The sequence below is a fragment of the Sceloporus undulatus genome, chromosome 5, assembly GCF_019175285.1.
Source record: "Sceloporus undulatus isolate JIND9_A2432 ecotype Alabama chromosome 5, SceUnd_v1.1, whole genome shotgun sequence".
Lineage (NCBI taxonomy): Eukaryota > Metazoa > Chordata > Lepidosauria > Squamata > Phrynosomatidae > Sceloporus > Sceloporus undulatus.
This window is the reverse complement of record NC_056526.1, coordinates 162,877,101-162,891,606: the sequence shown is the minus strand read 5'-3', so window position 1 is coordinate 162,891,606 and position 14,506 is coordinate 162,877,101. Positions and strand designations below refer to the sequence as shown.

Genomic DNA, 14,506 nt, shown 5'->3' with positions numbered 1-14,506 from the left:
GGACATCCGCAGGGTTGTCATGAGTTGAGGTCAACTCAAGGGCAACTAACATCAATGAATTACAAATGTTGAGAAAAGGTTCCAGCTCTCGTTGATGTAACAAGAGCATAATATTTGACATATGACTACAGTCCTGCAACTCATTATTTTTACATGTTGTTATTATAATGTGAAGAGAGGGTGTCCTGTCCCTGTCCCCTCTACCTCCCTCCAGCCCCAGTTTATTAGCTCTTTTATGCATGGTTTACTACAAGCCTAAACAATCCTTCATTGTCCATGGATGCCCTGCATTTGAGCTGGAACCTTGACATTCCAGGGTTCCAAACCACACAGAGAGCCTCGCATAGATAGCAATTTTCTTCCTCTTCATGCTCATCACTCTCTTGTCCATATGTTAATACAACAGATGAAAATAATTAATAGGCCTTATATGCTAAAAGCATGGTACAATGGTTTGATCACAGGATGACAACTCTGGAGACCTGAGTGCAAATCCCCGCTGGGCCATGGAAGTCCACTGGGTGATTTTGTGCAAGTGATACCCTCTCAGCCTCCGAGAAACAAAAAAATTGAATAAATTTTGCCAAGAAAGCCACATGATAGATTCACCTTAGTGTTGTCATAAATCCTAAGCTTCTGTATATCCTTATTCATAATTACTTAAAAGCATAGTACCAAGCATGTTACCACAGCATGTTACCAAGTAGAGTATTATATTTAGTGGAACATTGATGGAGTCTGTGGACAAATGAGTTTGTAGATAAGCATGTTGAGTTTGCTTCATGTACATCTATGAATAAATTGTGCACTCATTTAACTCAAGTGAACCACTTCTGATCTGGCATTGATCTCACAGTCATTTTGAGATCAACTTGAATTAACAATTCCTTATAAGAGAAGCTATGTCAATAATATATTAATGTAGAGTATCTTCTGTTTGGCAGTGGGAAAAGGTAGAACAGATCATGGCCTAGTGGCAGCAGGGATGTAGCTAGGATTTTAGGAAGGGGGGGGGGGTCCAGACTAAATGCCACCATTATAATGGGGCTTGAGTGCGGTGGCGCAGCAGCACACACTATTCATTTTTCTAATGGAAGGGGGGGTCCGGACCCCAAGAACCCCCCCCCCCCTTGGCTATGTCCCTGGTGGCAGGATGGATGGTACCTCATTTATCCTGGCAAACTTCCTCTGATCACCAATAAAATGGACCTATTAATTCAGAGATCAGCGTATAACATGTATAACATGATAATAGACTGCAATATTTTTTTATATTACTTTGTCATCCACAATAGCAGAATACTTGATTAGATGTTGTTATATAGGCTGCTATGTTGAAGATCATTTGGATGGATTCTGCAGAAGGTCTAAATTAGAGTTTTGTCTCCAGCTTTGTAAGTCCTAATGGCATTTGTGTTAAGGTTGATTTCTTTGAATGCAATAAATGGTCTTTATTCAGTTTAGGATAAAAGAGATCACATTCCTTCCAGGGTAGGCACATTCTCACTTAGTTTTGGATGACTTTTGAATGATTTATTTAGCAGAAGTTATAGCAATGTATTATTGTCGGAAACTGAGTCAAACGTCCGCAAAGTATTTACAGTCTTGGTGGTCTTTTATGTTATGGTGAAGAATTTTAAGAAAATAAATCCAGGATCACATATAAATATGAAATATTGGTGATGAGCTATAGATGCTAAGAGACAGAGCTGCAAATTAGAAAGTCACTTGCTTGAATGGCTTTCCATGAATTCACTCAAGGGTCTGGATAAGGCTGGATGCATGTGTTAGTTTTGCCTTAGACTTCCATCATTTATGTCTAATCTTAAGGGTTTTTTTCCCTGTCAGATTCATTAAGAAATTTGTGAATGTTCCTATGAAAGATGAATGAAATGAAGCTCTTAACCATCCATGCTGGACAAATTTAATTTATACAGCTATTCTCATTGTTGCTGTTGCATGCCTTTAAGCCATTTCCAACTTATGGTGACCTTAAGGCAAACCTATCATGGGATTTTCTTGGCAAGTTTTCTTCAGAGGGAGTTTGCCTTTGCACACCTCTGAAGCTGAGAAAGTGTGACTTCCCAAGGTCACCCAGTGGGCTTCCATGTGCCAGTGGGGATTCAAACTTTAGTCTCCACAGGCGTAGTCCAACACTGAGACCGATAAGAGAATCATTTCATACTTTGTTGCCATATATCTGTTAAAGATAAGGATTCTGCCAGAGAAAAACAGAGGTGACAATTCTAATCAGGAGAATGAAGACACAGGGATTCAAAGCCAGAACATTATGATCTAAGCACACAATGTCATTTCCTTAAAAAGACAAATGTGCTTTCCATCCCAATAATTTTCATTTTCCCCCTGTTGAATTAATAAGAAAATTGTGAATTGTGGAATTTTACAAAAAAAAAAAAAAAAAAAAAGCGATACAAACAAAATATCACTCATACCTAGTTTTAGGTAAGCTCAGGCCCAAAACACACAGGCAAAAAGCACTGGCTTCAGGTCAATCCGGGGGTGTGACATGCAGAAGACCCATGCCCCGTGCTGCTCAGGACTCAGTTGGGCCCCTCCAATCCACTTGACCACTCAGACAGACTTTAGTGTCCCCTCCCCCAATTCACTTGTATTTAAGATATGAGGATAACAATAAGATAATTGCAGGATTTGTAGTACAACAACACTTGTGAAATGTTTTGAATATCGTAAATAAATATATCATCATTATCATCATCATCATCATCATCACCATCATCATTATCATGATCGGATATGCTCCCTATGTTGGGGTGCATCTTTTCTTTAAGGATATCATACTTCATTCATCAAAGTTTCCACACACACAAAAATAGTATCGGCTACAGAACATCTGAATGCTAGTATACATTTGGTACCAAACAAATGTTATTCCCAGTTTGTATAGAAATAAAGATTGCAGCATCCAAACCCCTCACTTATTTTATTCTCACATAGAATTTCACTACTATTGTAAAGCAAAAGGTACATACAGGGTTAAGAAGAATGGTAAGAAACAGTTCGCCTCCTCGGATACTTTTGTCTAGTTCTTGAGGCCCTCCAGGATATTCTTTGTAAAAAATTGTATGGGTGAAAAGTCCACATGTCTGTCGAGGGAGTACCTGAGAAAGACAAAGGAGATCTATAGAGACTGATGCGTAAACATGGGTCTGTATGTATGTATTTCTCTCTGTGTGTGCATGTATGTGTATATCTCTCTCTATGTTCTTTCATTTCCTGACACCTTAATCTGAAGCTAGCACAGGGACTTATAATAGTATGGCAGACTTAATGTGTACTGCACATCCTCAAATTAACCTGCTATCAACCCTGGGTTGATATTCCAATGCCAAATGTTTGCATAAATGGCCCTTCCTTAAAATATAACTATATTATGATATAGTGTTGAGGTCTAAAATATTTGTTTAAATAAATAAATAAATAAATAAATTGAATTATGAATATCTGCATCAACTAAAACAGTGTCACAAACTATCAGATACCAGATCACTTAGTCCAAATTGAAAGATGATGTCCACCAATTCATGCTTCGTGTTTTATATATGATTTTATGTAAAAATTTCCAACAATTATTATTCTTTTATAAAATCCTTAAAACTCTGAGTTTTGTATGTTTCTATTACCAATTTAACTATTTAATGTTAATCATACTTGCATATGAGATCAGTTCACTTTTTATGACTGTATGCAAAAGCCTGGTTGGTTAAGGAAGAATAAACTTGACATTTAAAACATAGGGGAACTGATGGCCATCCTCTCTCTGTTTGGAGTACTGTAGGTATGTACATATAGACTTAGTTTTCAACATGAATTACTTTTGATAATATAACAAAACTGCAACCAGCAAGTGCCATTTTGGAAAATAGTTTCTGATCTCTCACACACATATAAATGTCTCTTTTATGACAATACCTGCTGGAAGAGATGCAGTTTTGTTGTATACCTTCAAGTTATTCCCAACTTTTGGCAAGAGTTATTCAGAGGGGGTTCGCCTTTGCCTTCCTTTGAGGCTAAGAGAGTATGACTTGCCCAAGGTTATCCAGTGGTTTTCCATGGGTGAATGGAGATTCCAACTCTGGTTGCCAAGTCATAGACCAGCACTCAAACCACTGCATCATGCTCAAATACATATAGACATCAGTGAAAACAAAGGTTTATAACAGTTTGCAAGTACATATCTTCCAGCATCCTGTTTCCCACAGTGGCCAGGTAAGCTCTAGGAAGTTCACAAGCAAGACAAGCTATAAACCCCTCTTATTGTCATCTTGAACAGCTTGGTACAATGATGTGCTACTTCTGATCTTGGTTCTGATTAGCCAAAGCCAGTCCCAGATTTTGGTGGGCCCTTGGGCAAAATGTTTTGCAACAGCCATGGAAAGTCTTGCCCTCGCTTCAGAAACAGAGGCCAACCCTAAAAACTACTTGCTACAGTATTTTCATATCCTCAGTGAAATAATGGTTTCTCAAAACATCAAGATAGCCTGCTGAGGAAATGGAAAATGGACACAGTATTCTTCACAGTTCAGGAGTGGTTATAAAAGAAATGTATTTGTGCTTAAAAATAGGCATATTTGCACATAAAACCTGTTTTTGTTTAGAATGGGAAATCGTATTTTATTGTCCTCTCCAAAGTACTTTTTTTGTGTGAATAGATTTTTTTAAGTGCCAATAAACAGTAAAAATTGTGCAGAAACTATTGTACTCTTACACAGGAAATTGGTAAAATTATTTGTTCTCTCATGCTGAAACAAAATAAATGACAATTTACATCCCTATTGCTTGCATGTTTATGGAAGGCAGGTGAAGAAGCAACATTAGCAAGGTGCAACAGCTGAACTGCTGGGAGGCTCCAGGGATTGACACCAAGACCCTTGCAAGGATGTAGATTTCTGCAGGTGTCCAACAAGGCCTGCTCTAAATGCTGGTTCTGCTGGTTCTACATATAATAATCAAGTCTAATAGGTGTTACTTACAATTTTCCAGATTTTAATTTAAAGCCAATTGTATGTGTGGCAAAATCCCTATATTTGTTTAATATCTCCCCGCAAGTCGTGATTTATCTCTGATAATTCATGGGTTAGGAACATCAGAGAATAGATGACCTGAACATCCTATCAAGGGTCTCCTTTGCATTTTCATCCTTCAAATAACTTTTTAAAGTTTACAATTTCTTGGTTCTTTTCATTTCTGCAAGCAGCAACAAATAAAGTGAGATCAAGCGGCCATTCATGTGAAGAGAATTTTGACACAAATGCTCACATTGCAAAGAGCATCCTCTTTATATCTGCAGAGGGCTTGGAACTATCTCACACTTCAAAACTTGCATATGCCTGAAATATTCTAAAAATATTAGTGTGTGGGGAACATACAGCACTTCAGGTGTTACTGAACTACAAGTCCCATGATCCCCCACCACTTATTTGGTTGCTAGAACTGAAGGGAGTTGACAATCAAATAATATTTGGAGGGCTCTACATACCCCACCTATGGAGTCCTTGTACGTCTTCATTTCAGACACCAATCAAGGACTCAAAATAAATGTTTATAAGGATGAAATCTATGCAAGAGCAGACCCAGTAAAATCTATCTAGAGCTAACATCTAGAACCAATTTTTATACTGATACAGTAATGATTGGTCTTTTGCAAATGTTCTAATTCCCATCTGCCTGAAATTTCCTTGACATTTCCTTTGGAGATAATGTTCATCTGTGCCTTTTGCTCCAATCTGTTCCCTCTCTCTGCTTTGGTTGTTACAGCTGCCAACTAACCAGAGCTTTTTTTCCCTATAACAATGTGGGCCAAGTTAATCCTACATAGATATGACCTTGGACTCAATCACTGACCTCATGCCATGACATTCAGCAGAAAATATAAACAGCTGTCATCTCTTTGTAGTGGTTGGGTATATGCCCTTTTGCTGTGGCAACTGAAGCTTTTGCCACATCACACACAACACATTGGCAAGGAAAAATTAGTAGGCCATCTGAGTTTGTTCAGAACATATATAAAACAGGTTGTAATCCTAGGCAAAGTTGCAGCCCAGCAAAATTGTGCTTATTGTCTGAATGTTCACTTACAGTTAAATTTAATTTAAGATACTATTTAAAAAATTAGTAGTTTTGTCTATCATCAGAAGATATCTCTGAATTGATTTGTTTATCCCTGTGGAAAATATTTGTGGTTGTTTACCACAAAATCTTGCTATTTGGATACTCTCTTCAAGTGTTCCTCTGCCAGCTTTCAATAAATACAGGGAAACTGGAATGTCAACTGGTGGAATGGATTGTAACTGAATGTTCAGTTCAAGAGTAGCACAATTGCTTAAATTTGCTTTGTCAGTGATAGTTATTACACTCCACTTTTTAATCTCCAAGCAAGGTGGGAAAGAGCATTGTTTTACCCATGTTTGCAGAAAAACGATTATGAGGTAATGGAAATGCAATGTACCATGATGCCACTGTGGATGAAGCCCCGTCTGTACCGTGCAGGTTTCAGATGAGGGTACTCTTCAGTGCTGGTGACTTTAATGCCCCATACTTTCTTCCAGGCTTCATAAAGCTGAATATGAACAGGGTAAACGCCAGAATGATGAGGAGCCACTGCATAGCCCATGTCAGTTGGAATACCATGTTCCTGGAGTGGGGGAAAGAGAAAAACAAAATAAAAATGACATATGTAGAAGGATGATATACAGTCAACCCTCTGTATTCACAGATTCTTTATGCACAGATCCAACCATCTATGGCTTTAAAATATTTTTTAAATAAAAAATTTAAATCCCCAAAAGCAAACCTTAATTTTTCCATTTTATATACAACACACCATTTACTATGTAATTGTATTTAATGGGACTTGACCATCCATAGAACCTGGTATACACCAAGGGTCCTGGAACTAAAAAACAGCAGATACCAAGGGCACACTGTACAACATAATCTCAACTAGAGGGAGGAAATGTTTGGATCTATTTATATCATTTATTTACAGGAGCCTTTTCATACAATTATAGCATTATGATACCATTTACATTGCCTTGGAAGCATCTTGCGGAATCCTGAAATTTGTAGTTTGCCAAGGCACTAGAGTGCTCTACTTGAGAATTCAAAATGCTGCTCCTTAGACTACATACAATACCCCAGGATTTGTCATGACACTTAAAATTGAATCATAGTACTGTAATTAAATGGTTTGAAAGTGCCCCGGCATTTATATGCCACTTTCTATTTGAAAAAAGAAACCAAACCAACCAAAATGGTTCATCTTAAAGAAAAACATTTAGAGGATTAAGAGGGAAAGATAATAAAAAGATTAAAACAATGAAATCCATAAAACCATAAAAACAGTAACTGGTAACTTGATGTGGTTAACAATTAGGAAAATATCTGAGTGTACAAGTAAATTATTACAGGTAATTAATAGCAGAAACACTCAGAAATAGGAGGCAGCCTGATTTCACTGGAGAAATTATTCTACATGGTGGGATGTATCATAGAGAAAACCCTTATTGTGATACGTGAATGTAAGTGTAAGTGTATCCAAGATCAATAAGAACTGATTCATTTTTCAAGCTTTTCTTATTTTCAGCTTCTATTCTTTGAATCAATATGTTGATATACTTATTTTTGTCTTTTATTTCTAAAAGTTGCATATGTTCTTTGATATAAAAGGTGACTTCTGTGTTGTTAGGAAAACAACAGAGGTATTTGTGTCACCAGCTTCCCAGACATTCTAAGCTCCTTTGGTCAGTGGACAATATACAGTGTCACAATAAATGGCTTTTCAAAAATGTCTTATAGGTATTTCTAGTATTACTAATGCCATGACTATATTTTGCTTATCTTTCATGCGTTTTGCAATACCCTGGTAGCACTAAAGGTAGAAAATTTTTACTTCTCTGTTTCTGCACATCAAAGGATACTATATGATATCTTAAAAGGTAGCATTATATTTATGCACAAGTAATGATGACACATGTACAAAGAAGTGGGCCTTTATGGAAAAATGTAAACTATTGCACAGAAAATGTCACAAACACATCCTTCCCAGGCTCATGAACACTATGTAAACCATAGTGACTGCTTCAACCTCCTCTTTTTTTGCTCTAAAAAGCAACATTCAGCTAAATCCCAAGACAACATGCCTTTTCTCCTTTAATTTTTATTCCAAACATCTATGCTATAGGGAAAAAAATGTATGTAACCTAAAGGTGTGATTTAGTTCCCTTATCACTGGTCCAATATACAATATACTAAGGATGCAATTCTTCACTAATTTCCTCTCAAAGGAAGCAATGAGTAATTTTAACAATATTCTTCCCACTGAAGGAAACTGTGGTGGGTTACAGACCGCCGAAAAGCGGCAGCCTGCACCTGCCCCTTTCCCAGCCGGATCGGGGCCTCAGTGGCCAGAGCGGCAGCCGCTGAGGCCTCGATACGCCGCTTTCCAGGCTGTGGGGAAGAGGCAAAAGGCCCCTTCCCCACAGCTTGGAAAGGGGTGTCCTTGGGGCTTCAAGCCCCAAGGACACCCCACGGCTGCGGGGAGGAGGAGAAAGGGGCCGCTTGGCCCCTTTCTCCTCTGTGTCATTGAGTGCAGCTGTCTGAAGGCTGCGCCCATCGACACAAACGGCAAAAGGAGCTCCGTTTTGAAACTCCTTTTGCAGCTGGGGAAAGGGCGCACTTTGCGCCCTCGCGCAGCGTGACGATGTCATGTCCGCGCTGCCCCGTATAGAGGCGGCGTGGTTGTGACATCGTAATGGCGGCAGCCGTGTGGAACCCTAACCCTAGCACGCGCAGAGTGCGCACTTTTAGGCCCGTTTGTAATGGCCCTGTGAAAACACAGCAGTTTTCAATGCCTGTTCACAATTTAGGACTTATTCTGCACATATAGTTTTGTGCAGAAAACAATGTTTTCCATACAGTAAACACTGTTTTCTGTACATAAAATGCTATTTCTCCACATAAATATTTTCTGCACAGAAAATGCTGTGCTGTTTCTCTCCCCCGCATTGCAAATTAACCATGTATCAATTTTTGTTGGTTAACCATAAAATAACAAAACCAGACACAGAAGATTGAACTGAACAATGAGAACTTTATTTTGCTTAAAACCTATTTAAACTGTATTGAATTTGGAAAATTTTCTTTTGTGGCACTACCTGGAAAACAAAAAGGGTAGTGGAGCAACCTAGTGTGGTATCAGCTGAAGCAGAGATCACTCTTTGATTTCCGCCTCAGCCTTCTCCTGGGTAAAGCCCTGAGTCTGGAGGACAGCCCACTAGCTGGGTTGCTCCTTTCCCAGATAGACCCAAGGAATCCTGCCTAAATCCCCGGACCTAAGGGCAAACCCTGCAAGCCAGCCCTAAGGGTAGTCTCCTTCCCCACCCCTGGGTCCCAGGACCTAAAAAGGCAGTTCCAGAGCCTATCCCTTCACCAAATGGGTGCCAAGATGGTCACCATAAGTCTTATATTTCTTCCCCTACTAATTGCAAGGTGATCACCTATTTAAAGACTCCACCCTTAACTGATTGCCAAAGTCTTCCTAAACACAGTGTATGGTAGGCAAAAATGTCCAAACAAAAGAGAAAATTCCTAACTGCTCCTGAAGTCACCAGCAAAGCTCATACTGCACTGGAAGTGGGAGAATGGGTTTTCTGTCCAAAAGAGGGCACAGAAGGGGCAGAAGCCTCTTTAAAAATGTAATAGCTATGCCCCACCCATGATCAACATCAAGACACTTCAACACCTGATGACAGCACTATCTGGCCTCTTTCTACTGGAGGCCATCAAAGGCAGCTCCTCCCTTGAAGTGCTCCATGCTATTAGAAGCTGACCGGCATTCCTAGAATAAGTTCCCTATTATATTATTTAATACATAGCAAAAATATTTTTATGACCATACACATAATATAATATTTTATGCATAGAAAAATGTATTTCTTCTGGAACATATTATGTGCAGAAATATTATTTTTATGATGAAAATGCTATTTCCTAGACAGAATATGCTTGAGTTTCGTGCAAAAGAACCACACACAAATTTTGCTCAGAATAAGTCCTGAACTGTGACGATTCTCAACAGTACAAGGTTCTCTTCAGCAGGGTTTCTTTGACACTTGAAAAACATGGTTGGGATTTTTTTTACCATTTTTGAAATATCTTTGAATATTCTTTGTGTCCCTACAGTAAATTCATGCTTGCTTTGTGCACTATAAAAATGTTTTTCCCCAGTTACCTTTACACAGGCCCCATACAGACAGGCTAAAATAAAGCTGCTTCGGGCCACTTTTGGAGGTATGCTATTTAAATGATACATGTGTCCTGAGAGTCCAGAAGCCATGCCAAAGCCACAATTCAGTCTTAAGGACTGGAGCACAGCTTTAGTGCAACCTCCGGACTCTTAGGACGGATGCATCATTTAAACAGCATACCTCCAAAGTGTCCCGAAGCAGCTTTATCTTGGCCTGTCTGTATGGGGCCACAGTCATTACTTTGTGCTCTGACCTCACATATTCACTTCGGGTTTATTTCTGTTAGTAATCAGTATTAAAAGGTTAGTCTTTTGACTTGAGAAAGGCCTACCTCCTCAGGATAGGGAAATGATTCCACCAACCCATTGTTAAAGCAGTGCAAGAGCTTGCAGAGTCAGAATATCAGTACAGTAAAATCATTGCTCCCAACTTCATAGTAGAGTGGTGTGCATGTAATTTACTCCCAGTAGTCCTATGAGAGTTCTGATATTTGGGATTTTCAATATTTTCACCTTGTTATTTCAAAATACAGACATAAAGGCTGGTGTCAAGTGAAACTGGTAAGGTGGAGAGAATGGGATCACCATAAAGCTAGCCAATTGCATTTGCAACTATTGGAATGCAAATATTTTGCATGCTTTTTTTTTAAGTCATTAGAATCAAGGTAAAGGCAAGGGGGAGATATATGGCTTAGGACATTTTAAAACCCCTTCCTAATATACAAGGCAGCTGGGAGATGGATACATATACAAATATATCATGAGGAGCTCCACAACTACTCCAAAATCAATCCATAACGAAGTAGAGGAATATGTCAGGAGGAGGGCAGCAAAGATAGTAAAGAGCCTGGAAGCCAAGATCTATCTGGTGGGACAAATGGCTTTTTCTGAAAGTAGGTTGAAACTGTGCTGTCCACATGGCCTGCTCCCAAAGTGGTTTGAAAACACATTCCCCAACTGTATGCTGTGTAATTACCAGTAGGAATTTTTTTTGCTGCTTCCACACGATACATGTGCACCATTGGACAAAGACATGCCTGAGACCTCCAGGAATCTCCCAGGTCTGCCCAGATGCCATCCCATTTCATGGCTGCCCCTTTGATTGGCCACACAGTCACACGTGTAATGCTCCACCAGTACAGGGCATTGGTGCATCAGTGTGCAAGTGATAGATTGGCAAAGCACAATCATGGAAACCCCCACCCATACAAGCCCCCTCCACCACCCCCTTCAACCCATACCCACTGTTGGACTGTCTGGTTTGTGTTGTAATTACATCCATTTGAGTTATCACACTTTCATAATTTTGCTTTTCTGCAGTCCCGCATTCACGTTAGTGTCGGGTTTTTTGCTCCAGTTTTTAGGCTCAGAGTGTGGCATCGTTTCAATTTCCATCCACTTTGGAAGTGTGGATTATATAAACGTCCTGCCTTCAAAGTGGCTGGAATCTGCTTTATTTTGCCCATCTGTTTCACCTCTATGAGGAAGAACTGAAAAAGTTATGTATGTTTAGCTGGGAGTAAACCATCTTCAAATTTTGATGGGCTGTCAGAAAAAAAGATGGATTTTTTTTAAAAAAAAGAATAGTATTGCAAAGGATAGGATTTGAAACAATGAATTCAGATTACAAGAGAGAAGATTCCAACTAAATATTGGGAAGTACTTCCTGATGGTAACAGCTGCTTGGCATTAAAACAGACTGTCTCAGAATGTGGTAGACTCTTCTCCACTGGAAGTTAGTTTGCCAGTTTAGGACTGTAAACTGTTGGATTAGATTATCTCCATGGTCCCTTCCAACTCTACTCAAAAAAGTCCAGTAATATTAACAAACATCAGGACGAGTTTGGAGAGCTTCTGCCTAGAAGCGACCATTATATTCTTTTCAGAGGTATATACTTAGTTACTAGTGCAGAAAACCAAGAAAGAAGTATTCAGGGATGCAGAGAAAAATTGTCTTTCTGATGCCTGAGAATCGAAGAATCTCCCATATACAGCAGCAGGACCTTGAGGACTGGTTTCACAGTTTCCATAACGTTGGGCTGTCTGCTACATCTTCTATAATGGATTCTTTCCCTCAGATAATTAATTTAGACAAAATAGGCCTAAACATGAAGTTGCTGTGAAGTTCAAATTAGAAACACAAACACTTCAATTCCTGGGCAGCCTGGTTCTAAATACACTATTTGATGCAGGGGCTAAATATAACTTTCTTTGAACTAAATGCATTTTGTAAATAGTGAAAGCTATCAAGATGAAAACATTGTGGTTCTATGGATCTTCCCCTCCCCACCCCCAGTTCTGTGTATTCTCTGCTTTCAAAGGGGAGTAAAGCAACATGTAGTCTGCTCATAGGTGCAGCCCCTTGACCAGGAAAAATCCAACAAAATATAACATAAGCAGTATGAAATCCACTTTTCCCACCTAGCCACAGCAAAGTGAAAAAATATTATCAAAACAATTTTCTATCCATCCACTTTGGTCAGCTCAGCTTGAGACAGCCAGGGCAGCTCAAGGAAAGCACAGCAGGAGAAAATAGGTAACACTGGGGGAAAAAGAGGAAGGTTCTTTCAGTTTGTTTTCTAGCCCTCTCTGTAACTGTAAAGAAGCAGCTGGTGGAGAAATAGGAAGAGAGTGAGAATGCAGTGGGCTGCAATGTGATGGAGTAAAAATTGTGTAGTGCAAAAGGACCCCATGAAAATTTATCATGGTATATTTGAGGCAGATTAAAATAGCAACTGAGATCCCTTGTCTCCTGCCATGAGAATATTGTATTCAGTGTTGTACATCTGCCTACTCATTCACACAAGTATAATAGTTAACACAAATGTAATGGTGAATAGTAGACACCTCATGTACCTGAAGTAGAAAAAACTAACTAATGCACTATTGGAAGTGGTAATGTCTATATTTCCATCACTTTGTGGGGAGCAGGAGTGGATGTGACCTATCCAAACAATGCAATGAGGGTTTTTTTTCTTAGCATACAGGCCAACTGTTTTACTAGAATGTTCTTTTTCCATCTGCAATCTCCATCTGAAATGTCAATAAAAATGCATATGGGAAATGTAAATTCAAACAAAAATCCACCGAACAGTGATATCTTTATTGGCCATGCAAAATGATCAATTTACTTGTTGCAAGCTTTTGAAGCTTCACTGGCTTCTTCATCAGTCAAGATCTTACATACCAAACAGGAAAAAAATTGAAGATGTTAGATGCCTGCATTTTGTTTTTCCTGTCCTTAATTAAGATGGTATGTGGGTATCTTTAGCAGGCTGGCTCTTCCTCCCCTGGCCATGTGGCAATAGGGAGATTTTCAAAGTCCAGGAAATTTAAAGTCCATTTGCATATCAAGAAGTACTCCTATTTTGCAATCCAATATGTTAATTACAAGTACCCTTGGGAATTGCAGTTTAAAAAGTGGCCAAGATCTTTTAATCATAAGAGATACTTGGAAAATTCACAGGAGTCTGCAAGGAGATTTTATAGGGGAAAAAATTGTCCATAACTGACTGAACAAACAAAACAACTCCATTTGTATACTGGTTAATGCCAGCAGGATAAAATCAAATGTGGTGTGGAACAGGTAAGATATTGAAAGGAAATTTAATATCCTTCTCTTATATTTTCTGGAGATGATATTCAATATGTAATAAATTTGTGTCCGTTTTTTCTAAAGAAGCAAAGCTTTATACTCCATATTGAAAATGTAAAATAAGCAACGGATATTTGATATTCAATCACTATAACCCCCCCCCCCAAAAAAACCCCTATAGCAATGTTTTTACACTAAGTGTTCAAGCATTAGTAGAATATTCACATGGTACATTGCACTGGTTCTGTTCTAAGTCAAAGTTTAAGTGTCCTATTGTTTTTACAAGTGCTGTCACGACACTCTTCTGGCACTGCATCTAGATGATGCAGTGCCAAAGGAGTGCTGTAAAGCCGCAGTGCCAGTGGCTACAGTGCCCTATCCAGGGCACAAAAAGGAATGGCTTGTTGTGGCTCCTTTTTGCTCTGTGGAAAGTGCAGATCAGGGCCACTGCATGCGGTTACCACAGCCCAGATCTGGCCAAGACAAAGGCAGCTGCAGGTTGCCCATTTAGGGATGGTCTGCACAGCCCCTAAATGCATGGCTAGGAACCTTTAAGCAGTTTGGGTTTTAACACATACATTTCAAAGACAATGTTTGGACAATGGAGTGATTTTCATGGACTGAGC

At 39.1% G+C, this 14,506-nt stretch overlaps 1 protein-coding gene across 3 annotated transcripts in view; it reads right to left on the bottom strand.

Moving 5' to 3' along the window:
- The window catches only part of NDST4 (N-deacetylase and N-sulfotransferase 4), a 203,099-nt gene that overhangs the window by 65,194 nt on the left and 123,399 nt on the right, over positions 1-14,506 (bottom strand). For all 3 annotated transcript variants that reach the window (XR_006104258.1, XR_006104259.1, XM_042470377.1), the window contains exons 6-7: positions 6,488-6,673; positions 3,012-3,140 (exon numbers count right to left, since the gene is read on the bottom strand). Coding sequence is in view for 1 of the 3 variants with exons in the window: in XM_042470377.1 (XP_042326311.1) it covers positions 3,012-3,140; positions 6,488-6,673 (315 nt within the window). In the remaining 2 variants the exon portion in view is untranslated. The remainder of the gene's footprint in view (positions 1-3,011; positions 3,141-6,487; positions 6,674-14,506) is intronic.